Below are 15951 nucleotides of genomic sequence, written 5' to 3'. Positions count from 1 at the left end.
ATATGTACTCTGTTTTGAAATATTAACAATGATTTAGTTGGGAGTGATATTTTTGAGGAACAAATTGAGTATATTACCTCTTCATCGCGCTCACCAATTAGCTCAAGTGCTGCAAAGTGTCTTCGTTTAAGGGCTCCAAGCTCCGTTCTTAAACCAGTTAGAGTAGCACCCTCTGATTTCAACTTTTCAACCTGCACATCATCAGAGAGTATATTGTTAGATGATATCACAAAGGGTAAGCATGTCTAAAGTCGAAATGTGCATGTACTATTGCTGTCATTTTAACGAACTCTTCGGCAAGAGAGACGTGAATAGATTCCAAGGATGCTTGAAAGAGTATATGGTATAGAATTTGATGGACAAAGGTCGACAAAAAGGTCATATCTCATAAATATTATCTTGCATCGAAAAGAAGTTTCCTAATTATATCAAAAATCAAGAGTAGAATCAGCAAATTAACCAGATAGGAAAAAAAACTAACATGGACAAAAAACTCATCTAAAAAAAGAGTTCATAATATGCATATTGTAAATGTTCAAGCTCCTTAACCCGCTGTCTTAACAATAGCAATTCTTCAGTGGTCTTTCTTTCATTTATCTAACCATGCATTTTCTGGTTAAAAAACAGAATTCTAAACTCAATAGTAAGAGACAGCGCGCATTAGCCATTAACAGGTGTACAACTATATGCACAATAACAATACCAAGGTGTACAACTAGGTGCACACCAAAAATCAACATGTGTACAATTATGTACACATTAAGTTCACAATACAATTATTAGGAATAAACGAATCTATTACAAGTATTTTTTTCCCATATGATGGCCAATCCTTGACAGTTCACAATCCTCCGTGTCTTTGAACCAGAACGAGTAAAAAAAATTACTTAGATAATACAGCTTCCTTTTGGAACGCCCGAAGAGATACATTGTAAATCTAATACATGAACAGTGCCACTAGGTTCTTTCTTACACTTGTATACGTTAAAACCATGCAATGTTGTATTATAAGCATTATATATGAAAATATGAGGATCTTGATACCAATACATAGTTGACAAGAAACTTGTGATAATAGGAAGGGAAAGATAAGGATATGAACATCTCAGTTGCATCACTACTATTAAGTGAATGAATGGAAAGAAAAGAGAGTGAAATATATTTGATGGCTTTAACAAAATTAAACACTATGGTATATATAGGAAAATAATCTAATTATACGTCCTTATTTCAAGTTAGTACATAAATATTTATACAGCTCAATAATCATTGGTAAAGACTGCATCTACAAAGCCTAATTTATGTGTCCATACTTATGAAATGCATGAACAACTACTACAAGACGAGATCAGGATTGACAAGTCCAGTGTAAACATTTGTTTCACCCAATGCAAATGCCTAGTATGTACTGCTTTTATGTCTCCATAAGGGCAACACCATGGCCTACAATCGACAAAATTAATGAATATATACCACAAATTGTTTAGTTTCAGGTCTTTTCAAAGCTGCCATAGTATTTCATACGCAAGAGGTGAGCCGTTCATAAAGAAGGAAATTCCAAACAACATATAAGCAAAATCAGAAATAAGAAGTCAAAATTAATTTGACCATTCGCCATAATCCAAAATTGGTACAACATTTAATATAAAGGATCAGATAAAAAACTTATTTTATGAACTACCAATATTTAAATACACATTAAAAAACCAGACGAGATAGCACTATTTTATAAAGTACAAAGTAAAACTGTAGAACATTACAACTGAATGATACTATAATCTTTAATGATCAAGGTCCTAACTGCTATATGCAGATAAAGTGGGACAGAGACCCATTAAATTTGCAGATATTAGTATACAGTGTGACAATTTAGTTTTAAAATTGTTAGAAATGCATCCATGGAAATTACACTTGAGACAAACACAAAAGTCTAAATAAGAAGAAAGATATTAACCTCATCTTGCGGAGAACGTCAAACATCTGCCCAGTGCCGATTCTTCAGTGAAAATCCAGCACAAATTCGAACCCAATCATACCAAATGGTCAAGCTACAACCTTCTTTGCTTTTCTCAGCTAAAACCACTTCAAATCCTCCTCTAAATCACCATATTACAGGTTCACCAATATGTACACTTTTATTACAGGTGCACCAATATGTACACTTATAGAAGGATGGTAACCTGACTGCCAAGAAGTCGTGTCAAGATAAATCTGCAACTGTGCAAACCATGCACTGCAAGAAAACACATTGGTGCACCTTAAAACATTAAAACATTCTAAGATAATCAGTGCATACGCCACCCAAAACATACCAATAAACTCAAAATTTGTGGACAAACAGTGCATTAAGTTGCAAAATCTACCACATTACTCATGGTAGTTGACATAAACACATAAGTCTAGTTCAATGAACCCCAAAAAAGAGTCTCTGACTGGTCTCAGGAAAACATTAATAATTAATTAACCTACTATCACCATGTCAATACGAGGAGATTATTAGCCATAGACAGCTGAGCTGAAGCTAAGTGTTTTTTGGCTTATTTTTTAGACTTAAGGTTTAATGTTCATATAGATACCCTATTCATTTCGGTCTTTGAATCTATACAACACTGTTCCTTTTCTAAAATTCTCCAAATCCCTACAATATTTGTTCCTTCTCAATTTTTTTTAAAATGAGATACACTTCAGCAATACTCACAAAAGCTAAAACGCATCATTTAATATGAAATCTATAAAAAAAAAAACTAAAAAAAAAAAAACCTTAATCCATCCAAATAAATAAATAATCACAGATGAGATCAGATTTACAGAAATTAAAGGACAGTTCCTTCTCGTTTTCTCCTCTGTTTTCTCCTCAATCAAAGCTCCGTTTAAGGAAAATGAACCTTTGGATATAAGATCAAAACAAACTGCTGGCGTAAATTTTATGAATTTAAGTTAAGATTAAGATTAAATTTACCAGATCTGGTTGTTTTGAGATCTTCTTCCAGAGATTCTTCGGGGTTGAGAGAAAGGGGAAAGGTAGAGACGCATAAAATGATCTAAATTTGATCATGAATCGAATCGAGCTGAAATGTTGTCAAAATCTTATAATGTCGTCTTTGACGGAGTAGACGGAGAGCTCTTCCGAAATATGAAATCAGGAAAGACACCGATTGTGAAGAAGAAATGTTGATGGGTATTTTTGTCACAAAAAATTATTTTGGACTAAATCGTTGATGAAAGGACTAATTTGTTTTGCATTGTGTGAATTAGGACTTCCTATTACTAGGATTGAGAGGGGAGGACTAGAGCGTCCAAAGCCCAATAATTTTGGGACTAAACGTCAATTTCTACGAATGTAAAGTCTTACTTGGAGGTGCAATTAGGTATAAATGGGCTTTAAAGCCCAATGTGTTTTGAAAAATAGGCTTAGGGAGCTAGCTTAAAGCATGACCCATATAACATTCTTTCTTTATTTATTGGCGGATCAAGTCTCTGACTAATCATCCTTGGTGCAGGTTAAGACGAGAGGCTTCTCACTCTATACCTGACCAGTATTGAGAGAATGGAACACTCGACTAGCCAGGTTAAAAAATCTATTGTCAAGCATTCGACCTCCAATTTGAGAGGTGAGTGTCATGATTGATTTGTTCAACCAAGATAAACCTGACTCTAACACCACACAAAACATATATGTACATTGCTAAAAGGAAACACAAACAAATACAGGAAGAGAAACCTAAGCCACCTAGATGATTTATCTATTGGATGTATTCTGCCTAATAGGAAGTTTCCGGTTTATAAATTACTACAACAAACAAACAATTTATCTAAAACGTATAGGACTAAGAAAAACTCCGAGCTCACGGATTCTTGAAAGTGTCACCAACACCAACTTCACATGCATATTTCCTCGACCCTATTTAAGATTTTCAAGATCTCCCATGTTTGCTGGCAGTGGCTTCATCCAACACTAGTTCCCGGTCTTGTATTTCTCCATGACCCTCGGAGCTAACAAGCAAACAATTATAAGAAAATTAGGCAACAGAAATTGATTAACAGGCACACTTATGAACATTCCAGCGGCACAGGAAATTCCGAATGGCCGTCTTATTGTAGGCAGTTTGCTACTACTTGATATCCCCGTAACAAAGTGAAAAGGGAATGAGACACTAGCTAGTATTGCGGGCGGGGAATATCCCAAAACCATCAGTGACAAGATAGTGAACTAATTTGAGAAAGGTGAAATTATAATGGGAGTCGATCGAAAAGTTGATTACAACTATTGTAGGAGCTAAAGTGGATTTAGTGGGAAGTATTGGATGGTCATAAACGAGAGCAATGTGAAGGATATCCAAAATGGGTTAGACAGCATCACATCACATCAATATATCTATTCATGTCGTCTAATTGAACTTTAACGAGGAACGGTAATACGCGCGGAAAATGTGATTTATCTGTTGTAAGATCTACTTGATTGCAGTAATTTTGAAACAAAAATCACAGAAAATATTTTTTACCAAATGCTAAATAGTGGTAAGTACCTAAACCAATTGCCTCTGAACCTTTCATGATCCTGAGCCTCTTACACGAGTTAATGAACATCCTGCAATGACAAAAAGTAAAAGTCAGGGGAAGCGTCCATGTTAACTGACTGAACAACCGCAGCTTTACTTGAACAGAACTAAAAGGGATATTTGGTGCTTAGGTCCCAAAAAAGTGAATAAGAGAGCGAAAGGAGTCACAAGATGAACAGTTTTCTGGAAGCATAGAACAATTTATCTAAGTTGTGCTGGGAAAGAAGCAGGAAATTTGTGTGCATATGGTTCTAATGTATTCTTACTCCCAAGGAACATCTCCAACGAGCATCCAGTCGTCATCCCTGTCTTCATATGCGAGTACATGTTGAGAGCCGTGGAGAAGATCCATCAATTTACTTCCACTCATCACATCTTTGCCCGGGACGCCATCAGAACCGCACTGCCCTGTATGACAACACAACCATGCACAATTCATACCAAATTCTAAGTTACTATGGCAGTAATGTACAGCAAGTAAAAAAAAAAAGTAATTTTCACTGTTTGTAACGGCATAGGATCAGTTTTTACTTTTTACAAGCTTTTGATATTTGCGAATAAGATAATAATATTTCCTATTCAGTCCCAAACGGCTGATTTCACTTTAATTAGATGATCTAGTTAATATTTACTAGTAAATTTAGAAATGTTTTATCTCTTAAACTATACAACGGATTTTCGTAAACTTTGTATCATCCGAAAGCATTTTAAAACACCTATCTAATGAATATAAATATGGCTATCAAATTTTACATATTTCTTATAATAATACTAATCTGTCATTTCATTTATTTATGATATAGTTATCTAATTAGGAACGGGAGGGAGTATAAACATGCTTTGATAATCATTTAGTTCGTAAAAGAGGTCAACTGACTCACTTGCTCAAACCTGGTTCCGCTTTTACAAGCTGAATTACAGTCTTAAAAGGAATGAAAGAATTCTGTAACATTGTCTAAGTAACAACATAAAGAAAAATTGTCCGCATTAGAGAGAGTGATTACCAATGGTAAAGCAGCTGAACATCTTCTCCAACCCGGAGAAGAGTTCCACATAGTTGCAATAAGTTTTGAGATCAACTTTCCTCAAGTATGGAGCACCATCCATACTCACTTTGACATACAAACATCCCAAATCCGAATCGCTTCGAGCTTCATCACTGTCTTTACCTGGATTAGTAGCCATTGTATTCTTCCGAAAAGATCGAATTGGCGGCCATCCTACAACCTGTGACCTGTTTTCCAATACAATTTTATCATCACATCACTTACCAGTTACCAGATAAACTCCTACAAGAATATTACCAAATTTAGCAAAAAAATAAATAAAGGTGACTTACTTGGCTGAAGAACTCTGAGTTTGCTTCTTCTCCTGGGCAAGCTTCTGCAATGGTGGAACCATGTCATCTTTCACTGAACCAGAGTTCTGAGCTAAATTAGAGAAAATCCATTTCTCATCAGAACCATTATGAATGGAATCATAGAAACCTCTTTTAAACCCAGACCCATAATTCACTTTCCCACCTAAAAATGAAGAAACCCCATCAACTCCTGATTTTCTCTCAGGAGATTTAGAACCAGGTAAACCAAGTCTAAGCTCTGTTTCTTTAACATTATCATCAAACCCAATTTGGTTACTAGTAGTAACAGTTGAATAATAAGAAGAAGATGAGTAGATTATGTTCTTATTCTTCTTCTCACCAATCTCCATTGATGGAATTCCAACTGATAAACCTATATAATCACCTTCCATTAAGAAAAACAGACGAGTTCTGTAATCTTGAAAAATGAAACACAAGAAGAAAAGGAAATGAAAAGAAGAAAACCCAGAAAAGAGGATTTTGTTAGATTAGAGAAAGATACACTGAAAATGGGATTTGTTTTGTTTATGAGGTTTTTACTTTTCTCTTTCGTTTGTTGGCTCTGTTTTTATTTCTCTTTCTCTTATTCGAGCAACGTCACACAGAGGCTCACTGAAAAGTTTCGAAAAGGTTTTTCATAAAATATCAGTGGGTGAAAAACGGCTTTGACACGGTCGTGACCCCGCTAAAACGGTCCTGATAACGTTAAGATGTTATTAACGACGACCACGATCTATGATCAAAAAAAATAAAAATAATACAGTCCAGCGACTCCAGCCATATTTTGGTTGGTGAGGATGATGCTAGATCAAAAATAGGTAGGACGAGTGATCTGTAACGTGGGTAAAAAAGTTGTTACCGTCCCTTGGATTATACAAGATTTTGATTTGTGAACTTTGGCCTTTGAGTGTAGTTTAGTAAAAGGTGAGTGATTCTTTCTAAATCACCTTGAGGTAAGAAATTTAAAAAGGTGCATTTTTTGTGGTTGAGTAAAGAACAGAAGCTTTGATGGCATGTGATCTGATTTTGGAAGTAAAATTATGAGATGTTATAGAGAGAGAATTGAGTGTGCTTCCCACGCACACTTCAATAGAATCATCACTTACACGAATAAGGGTTCACTTTGACTTGGTTATTTTTATTTTCTTTGTTTCCTTTCTTTTACCATTTACCTTTACTTTTGACATGTTTTGATCAAAGGGTTCATAGAACATCATTGAAAAGTAAAAATTAAGAAATAACCGTGGTTCTTTTTTTTTTCTTTTTACCATTTCAATCTTATCAAGGTTGTTGTTCCCCTTTGCCATTTTTGTATATGATTTCGTGATGGGAGAGCATTCGCTCTAATAAACTTGGGTGTCTCTGGTTATATTTTTTGTGATTTGAAGCCACAACAAAATCGATAGAATTATCTTCTGGACATGGACCTGGACCTTTTCTTTTATACGGGGGCTATCCTGCAATAGCATTAGTAAGTGCCATTTGCGAATATTCAGACATTATTTTTCCGGAGAGATTAATAAAATACTCCCTCTGTCCCAAATTAGATGAGCTAGTTGTAGTTTGCACAATTCTTAAGGCAAAGAGGAAAAGAGAGTATGTTAAGTATTTTTATAATTATACCTTATGGATAATAACTAGTAAAACTTAGAAATGATTTATCTCTTAAACTATACCACGGTTTTTCGTAAACGTTATACCGTTGAAAAGTAATTTAAAACACCTACGTAACGAATATAAACATGGCTATCAAATTATGCATATTTCTTATAGTAACAATAATCAATTAAAGGGTAGTCTTACAAATATCCCCTTAATCAGAAAGATAGCTCATCTATTTATGGGACAAAATTTAAAACCAACTAGCTCGTCTAATTTGGGACGGAGGGAGTAGGTTTTTTAAGATTTATTAGAGTCCGGCAAGCTCGAACAATAAAACTTGTTACTCCCATCAATATAATTGATAGAGGCCTGGGAATCATGCGATGGTTGGTCGCCTCCAAGTTTAGTCATCCAAGCCCTAGGTAATTCCAAAAATGGTTTTCACTAAATTGTGCAAACCCCATAAAGAAACACGACACAAAGAGACCAAAATAATATACACAGATGAAATTATATACTGTATTGGTTTGAACTTGAGGCTCAGACCTCCAAATTATTAAGTTTTTTTACAGGGAGGGGATCCATTAACAAATGGTTTTGACAAAACCTTTTGACAAATTTCATCAGCCGTTAAATCTTTAATATCCGACGGCTTAAATGTTTGGTGACATGGCACAAAATATTTTTTTAGTTTGTGTTTGGTTGTGAATAAATTATACTTAGTAATGCAAACTAAACCTAACACAATCCTAGTATTCGCTCATCTTCTCTCGAGCTCCTCTTCAACTACTCTATCGTCTGACTTATCTTCTCCTTCATCTATCAGAAGTTTTAATCAAACACATGATTCCTATTAGTTTATTCTTTTGATTGATGATGGTTTAAAATTTCTTAATTTGATCAATTACCTGTATATAAAACGCTAAACTAGAAAGTAGAAACAGATCTTGTTCAATCATCATTAGATATATATCAGGATTTTATTCTAGAGGAAAATTAAAACTTTGATTGGTATTCAAGTCTAAAAATTCCAAGGTTATCACGCGTAATTGCATGATGAAATCATATATATTTTGAAATCAAGCCGGTCTACGAATAAATTGTTAAGTAATCACTGAACCAATTGGCATACTTTTTTTTGATAGCATAGTACAGCCTCAAGGCTACTCCTAAATCCACTCAGTTAGGATTTTTTGGTTATTACCAGGACTCGGATCCCGACTTCCACAGTAAAAAGGAGTATGATAAACATCAGAGCACTTGATGATTGTCAACCAATTGACATATCACCCAATTGTAAATACAATTTAGCACTATTTTTTACATACTGAAGTTTGTAGTAGGAAAAAAATAGAGGTCCTTCGTATTTCTTTGGTACTTGTTATAGAGGGAAAAGGGTACAAGTGGTATTTGTAGACCGTCTTGATTTCGAAATATATATGATTTCATCATGCAATTACGTGTGATAACCTTGGAATTTTCAGACTTGTAATTACACACCTAAATTTTCTTTATTGTTTATCTTCCTTTCTATTACATGTCAGAAAAAAAATATTGGACCCTGAGACTAAAAAGTGTTGGCTTCGTTACCGGTTATGAGGGTCTACTGCGGTTGCACATGTGTCACCCAATTTTGGATCGTCCCTGCTTACAAGAATGAATATGCAAGATGTCAGGCCTATTTCTTCTTGTTTCAACCACCACCCGTCTCACTCGACACTCGGGTGAACCTACCTTTCTATATCAGAGGCTACTCTTCAATATTTGATGTATTTAAATATATGAATTTGAGTTAATCTACCAAGTTGGTTCACACACTCATCTATAGGTTGCGATCTCACCATAATTTTCCACTAATGCTATCAATTTTCACACATGTAACTTTGAAAATCCAAATAAAGTTACGTTTACTCGTGTGCAATAACCTTTATCTCTTGGAATTTAAGGAAGCAATGGGTATATGTAAAATATTTCATCCCAATTCCCTGTACAAATGGCATATGCAACTTTTTTTTTTAAAGAGGATATATATTTAAAAAATAGTTAAGTGGTATTGTTATTTCCATTTTGATTTTCTCTGGATAGAGTCTACGTTGGGTAATTCTACGAAGTCGTCGTAAAAAGTTATAAGATTAGTATATGCTTCTAGTGAGTTTTGGTTCTTGTTAGAGCATTTCTCGGTCGAACTCGCAAGCTTTGTTATCTCAAGTATGTTGTCAATATTAGATGTACAAAACTATATCTTAATTTCTAGTTTACTAAAGTTAAATCTCGCACTAGAGTATGGTAGTTTAGTATCAGACATCACTGAATTACCCTCAAAGATTGAATACTGAAGAACAAACAAAGACATTTGTAGAACTTTATCAATAAAGAGGTATGTGAAGGCTGACCTATCTTATTTACTCAAAGCATATATCATTCTATCTTATAAACAGTGTCGTATAATTTTAATAGATTTAATATTACAAAGAAGAAATTTCGATTTCAAGCTTGTCTTGGTTAAACTCTCGAAATATAATTCAAGCAATGGATGTTCATAGTTCTTTAGAAATCTTAATTAAAATAATTCACAAACTATTTTTGTTTCAAGTTGATCATTTGGAAATTGCCCAAGAAACAATGCAAAATGTTTATAGATATTGAGAATGTTTCAAAATGATTTATGAGAGATTTAGAACTGATTGGTGAAAGGTACACATACTTGTATGTATTACCTAGTCATTTTAATATCACGAACTGTATGGGTTTGCGAACCCTTACATCTGAGGTTTGGTGGAATGGTGTAGGTTTGGAAACCTCTACCAACTGACTTCGCGAACTGCCAAGGTTTGCAAACCCTGTAGCCTAAATTCTCAAATTGTCAATGGTTTGCAAACCTGTCCAGTTTCAATATTAGCATAAGGTCGCGAACTACTTTATATGGTATGTTCGCTTTTGCTACAACTCTCATATATATATATATAGACACTTTTAAGGCATTTTATTCACCAATTCACTTTGGGCTTGTGGATTATTGTTTAGTCGTGAGTGTTATTGAACATCGCTAGTATTTGTAAGATCAAAATCATACTTTCCATTGTGCACTATCATTGTGCACGGTTCCAGAATCCTGGACTATAGTGCATATTCTTCTGTGTAATTTTAAGGCAGGCTTTTCACATGCTTACATGAATTCCTAATAAGAAATTCATCTAAACCGGGAAAGTGTTTGCTAGGATATCAAGCTAGACTTAGATTGAATTCAAAGTTATCTCTAGCCTTGAAAATCTATAAATAGGGAGACTCTTGCAATAGGATTTCTCAATCCCTGACACTCTTGTGTCCTAGTTGCAAAACTAGAGTCGTCTGATATAAACTAGGTTCTTCATAGAACTACATTCCAGGTTACGACTTTGAAGACTTCAATTAGGGGTTGGTAAAGCCCGATCAAACTATATTTTTGCATGATGGTTCTTGTACAAGTTCACGAACTTTAAATCAGGAACAAGATAGATAGAAATCACAAAGTTCTCTTTGTTTCAGGCTTTGTGATTCTTCAAGATAGATAGATGAACTCTTTTTTGATTTGTTTGGATTTTTCTTGAGAGGTGGTTAATAATCTAGGTTTCCCTACTAACAAAGTGTAAATGTTCTGAATCCAGGATGTTTGCTGGACTTTGTCTAATGCAAACATATTTCCAAACCTAGATTGAAACATATCAAAATAGAAATAAAATAGGCTTGTTTGTTAGAGGCAGATAAGTATCAAAAGTCTTCATTGAGGTTGAAGCAACTCTTAGGTTACAAAGGACGTCAGCTAAGGGAATCAAGTGCGTAGAATCGTGCGAGGTTCAACGGATGTAAGAAAAGCAACTACAGCTGAATTGCTTAAAGGGATAATTCGGTCTCAACTACATTCCAGTCCGAAGTATGATAATAGGCTAGTGTCTGTATCGGTTTAATATATGTGGTGTATGGAAGAGTTCTTGGTGGTTTTCTGCAGGTGCATTTTTCCCGTTTAATAAAATTTATGGTGTCTTGCGTTTTTACTTTTCCGCGTTATGTTGTTTAGTTTTATAATAGGAATATCAGAAGTAATATGTATCAATCTAGATAGTTTAAGTCTTTATTATCTGAGATAAAAAAAAAGACTTGTTCTTGTTGAATTCATATCTTGAACGATAGATTACAAGAATTCAGATCCTTTTAATTCGGGTAACACTAGATTGATCTTAGATATTAATTTTGGATATCGTCCAAGAACTCTTCTACAAAATCAGGTACACTGACCTTTGGTGTATAGTTATTGATTGTGGAAGAGAGTGAGAAAAACTCTATATACAATCTTCTTCAAGGGTCTTTGCTTTGACCTACTTGTGGTTGTATTAGGTTTTATCCACACGGGTTCTCGAATGAAAAAGTTAATGGTGTACTTAGTACCCTCTCCTCTTCAGTTCTCATTATATTTCTCTACTAATATAATGGTACCAATATAAGCAGAGATATTACAAAGACATTAAGTCGTACTACAAAAAAACTTGTTTATTCTTTTTTGTCGTATCAGCTGCCATGTTCCACGATCTATGAATGCAGTTGAAAAGGAAAGGGTATCAAGTATACCACTAACTTTTTCATTTCTGAATCATGTATGAACTAACTTGCTATAATCAGTAGTATAGATCAAACGATTAGATCATGAACCTGAGTTGTATAACAAGTTTTACTTGGACGATCTCACAAATCAATATCCAAGTAATAACCTAGTATGTTCTCGAACTGTATGCGAATCGAATTCCAACAAGAGCAAGTCTTTTAATTTATTTTTCAAGATATGCATTCTCAAGAACAAATCTTGTCGACTGTCTAGGTTATTTAACATACTACTTGAGATATTTTTATTATAAAGATAAACAATATAATGCGGGAAAGAAATAACCCAAGACACCGAAGATTTTGTTAACGAGGAAAACTGCAATGTGCAGAAAAAATCCGGGACCTTGTCCAGAACTTGAACATCATATTTTATTAAACCGCTACAAACACTAGCCTACTATCAGACTTCGGACTAGAATGTAGTTGAGAATGAATCGACCCTACGATAAATTCAGCTTCCGTTGTGCTACTTTTACGTGTTTTGGATCTCGCAATATCCTATACAACACAATTCCACTAGTAAATGTCCTTTAGAGGCCTTGGAGTTGCTTCAATATAAGCGAAGAATTTTTAGCTATTGTGCTTCGATCATATATCCTATTGATTTCCTTCAGAAAGATATTCAATCCAGGTAATTGAAATCTATTTTCTTATGAGGGATCTTTAGGGTTAAAAAGATATCAAGCAAACTCAAAGACTAAGATAGCCTACTCTCTTCAAAATTTATAGAAATGCCTAATCGATACAACCTCACAGGAACAACCTAAACAAATCCAAAGAGAGTAGTTTTAGATATTTATCTTGTGGAATTACAAAGTATGAGACGAAGGGTACTTTGTGATTTCTATTTATCTTGTTCCTGATCTATAGTTCGAGAACTACAACAATCAATAAGAACAAAATCCGGATAACAAAGATCTATCACGTAAAAGATAGTCTGACCGGGTTTTACAAATCCCTTAGGGAAGACTTTCAAAGTCGTAACCTACTATAGTTTTACCAGAGGAAACATAGGCGTTTATAGGAGGACTCTAGATACAACTAGGACGCTGAAGTGTCAGGATTAAGATCCTAGTATGCAGGGAATCCGATGAATAGATATTGGTAGCTTACAAACAAATCTAGGTTTGTGAACTTGTTTACGTGTTTACGAATTTTTTTGTTACCAAGCAATATTAACTTATCTATATGGATTAATCATGTAAGCATATTAAAAGTTTTCGCTGAACCAAAAAAGAAGAAACATGCAACCGTATGTTAGTCGAAATATAATTTATACACCAAGGGTTTGCTAAAGAACAATTGTTAAGTTGTTCCGGAACTAACAACAATAGTTTGGAGTTTAATATCACTAGACCAAAAACAGTTCGTGAATACTTTAGTTGTCTCGTAAGTTAGGATATTTTTGTATTGATAAGTTCGCGAAATTTTCAAAACAGTTTGTGTTTTTAAATACAAAAAGTATACATATAACTCTTAAATTCAACTAGTTTGCGACCTAAAAAAATCAGTTCGTGTACTAGGGATACCAAAAGTATCCAGTTCGTGTACGCGAATTAATTGAAAATAACTCATCAAGTCTTTATTATTTATAAGTTCAACTTCGTGAACTGAGCAAACAATTTATGAACATAAGAAGTAACTTGGCGAATACTTATGAACTCAATACGCGATTGTGATTTTCTGAACAATAAATTGCTCTCAACCTGTTATACGATAAATTATATACTGCTTGAATTCTTTTTCGTATTATTCGTCATAATACTAAAGTCGTGAGGAATATGTCGGTAGATAAAATGATAGATAATATGAGTAAATAAGATAGATAGTCGTAAATATTTCTAAAGAGTTTTGGTTCTAATTGTATTTCTCTACAAAACATGTGTACTAATAAAAGCATGGAGATTACAAAAACACTAAGTGGTATTACAAAAAAAAAAAAAAAAAACTCCTTCTTTCCTTTCCATGGTATCAGCTACCATGTTCCATGATCTTTGGATGAAGTCAAAACCGAAAAAAAAATTATGCATTCTTGTATACCCTTTTTGCATCTTAGAGGAATTTTATTTTGATTTTCTTGCATACATTTCAAGATTTCCTGGGAATCTCCTTGGATATAGAAGTTATGCACATTTGCCTTTTTTTCCCACTTCGATGCAAGCCACAGAGCTACAACTTCTGCTTTTTCAGGACTTGTTGCGCGATGGGCTTCGCTGAGGCATAGTTGCAATCGTCTGTAGAGTACCTTGCCGATAAACCAAAAGCACAGTTAGCTATAATGTATGAAGCATCAAAATTGATAGTTATACAGTTTAGAGATGAATTTTTGATTTTTTCCTTCATTTTAGTAAATTATTTTTGATTTTTTCCTTCATTTTAGTAAATTTTACGGCCTCTTTAAGGATGGTATTATCATTCAACGATTTCAGTTTTTATTCAAGAAGTTTATTAATTGTTGCACTTCTAAAAAGATTTGCGTAATAGACTTTTTTTTGCTGTAAAATTTTTGTTGCATCTCGCTTTCCAAATTTTCTAGCACTTTGTTGTCATTATTTCTATGATTTTCCTTTCCTTGTCTTTGGATAACCACAAAGAAAATATTATCTAATAAAGCATTTTCAGAGTGAATATTAATCATACATATAGTATAAGCATAAGAGGTGAACACTAAATAAGATTTTGCAAACTGACAATCAAAAACAAGTTGGATATTCTATATTTTAGTATTATAGAAAATGCAGTGACATTCAATAATAGGCACATACTTAATAGAATGCACAACATAATATTAGTAATGCATTTTCATAAGAAGATTATTATCCTTTGGGATATCCGAATGTTTTGATGGCTTAGTTTGTCTCGGTTCAAGTTTCCTTCCACGTCAGAAAAGAGTCTGTTGTTATGAATTTTAGAGGTCCACTTTTTATCAAAAATACTAGTAACTAATTGTGAACCCCCATTTTTTAATTGTTGGGTTGATTAATTCGGTGAATATCTATATTTCCGACTAAGACAAGCTCAGTTAGAATTAAAGTTTCTCCTGATATCCATTTATCAAGCCAAATATTTATGAATTTTCCATTACATACTTCCCACACCTTGTACTTATAAATAAGGAGTGTGCCCTTTGTAAATAGACTTCCAAGTCTAAGAAGTTGTTGTGAGAATTTTCAAATAGAAAATAGACTTATTTTTGAAATATTTTGATTTTAAAACAGAGGCACATAAAGAGGTAAGATGATCTACTAGTCTCCAAGATACTTTTCCTATCATGGATTTGTTTCCCTTTCCAGCTTCTCTAAACCACATTCCACTCATCTACATAGATTTACAGATCCCCCATGATCCGAGATAGGATTCCTTAGAACTAGAGTTTTCTCTTCACCAAAACTCACACTGAATGGCAAGTATTTTCCTATTATTATTATTTTCGCAGGAGGAAACATCCCGTCTAAAAAGTGAGCATGCTTGACAGGACAAACTTATTAAGAACCATTTTACTTGTTTGTGGTAGAAATTTTGATTTGCAAACTTGTATATTTTTTTACTCCATTTTCTTCATTATCGTACCAAAAAAATTTGATTCTGTTCTAACAATGAAGGAGGTGCTCCTAGATATGAATCTTTTTATAATGCATTGCGCACACACAACACTTTGTACAACCACCCTAGTATTGGTAACAATACTAACAACTATTATGTGGCAAAAGAGTCAGGATCATCCCAAAAATGTGAAATACCTTTCTTCATCATGCCCATTAAGCTAGTTAATCAGCTAACCAGCTAGAATTTATT

General features: G+C 33.9%; 1 protein-coding gene across 1 annotated transcript; it reads right to left on the bottom strand.

Annotated features, from left to right (window-relative positions):
- Window positions 1–3564: 3564 nt before the first annotated feature.
- On the bottom strand, window positions 3565–6499 carry LOC113349131 (auxin-responsive protein IAA14-like). The gene is made up of 5 exons (XM_026593050.1): window positions 5899–6499; window positions 5564–5793; window positions 4826–4967; window positions 4527–4588; window positions 3565–3993 (listed from the first exon to the last, which is right to left on the bottom strand). Exons 1-5 carry the CDS (start codon window positions 6309–6311, stop codon window positions 3956–3958), a joined length of 885 nt encoding a protein of 294 aa, XP_026448835.1. The 5' UTR covers window positions 6312–6499; the 3' UTR covers window positions 3565–3955.
- Between the last annotated feature and the right edge of the window lie 9452 nt (window positions 6500–15951).

This window comes from Papaver somniferum, chromosome 2 (genome assembly GCF_003573695.1).
Source record: "Papaver somniferum cultivar HN1 chromosome 2, ASM357369v1, whole genome shotgun sequence".
Taxonomy (NCBI): Eukaryota; Viridiplantae; Streptophyta; class Magnoliopsida; order Ranunculales; family Papaveraceae; genus Papaver; species Papaver somniferum.
The sequence above is the reverse complement of the archived record's forward strand: the minus strand, read 5'-3'. Positions and strand labels throughout refer to the sequence as shown.

What these genes read in the sequence shown, in the direction of transcription:
- LOC113349131 (XM_026593050.1), bottom strand. Translation starts at nt 6,311, where the DNA reads ATGGAAGGTGATTATATAGGTTTATCAGTTGGAATTCCATCAATGGAG. An exon ending in ACTCAGAGTTCTTCAGCCAA is followed by an intron (nt 5,794 to 5,898) that starts GTAAGTCACCTT and finishes ATTGGAAAACAG; the next exon opens with GTCACAGGTTGTAGGATGGC. An exon ending in TTCAGAGGCAATTGGTTTAG is followed by an intron (nt 3,994 to 4,526) that starts GTACTTACCACT and finishes TTTGCTTGTTAG; the next exon opens with CTCCGAGGGTCATGGAGAAA.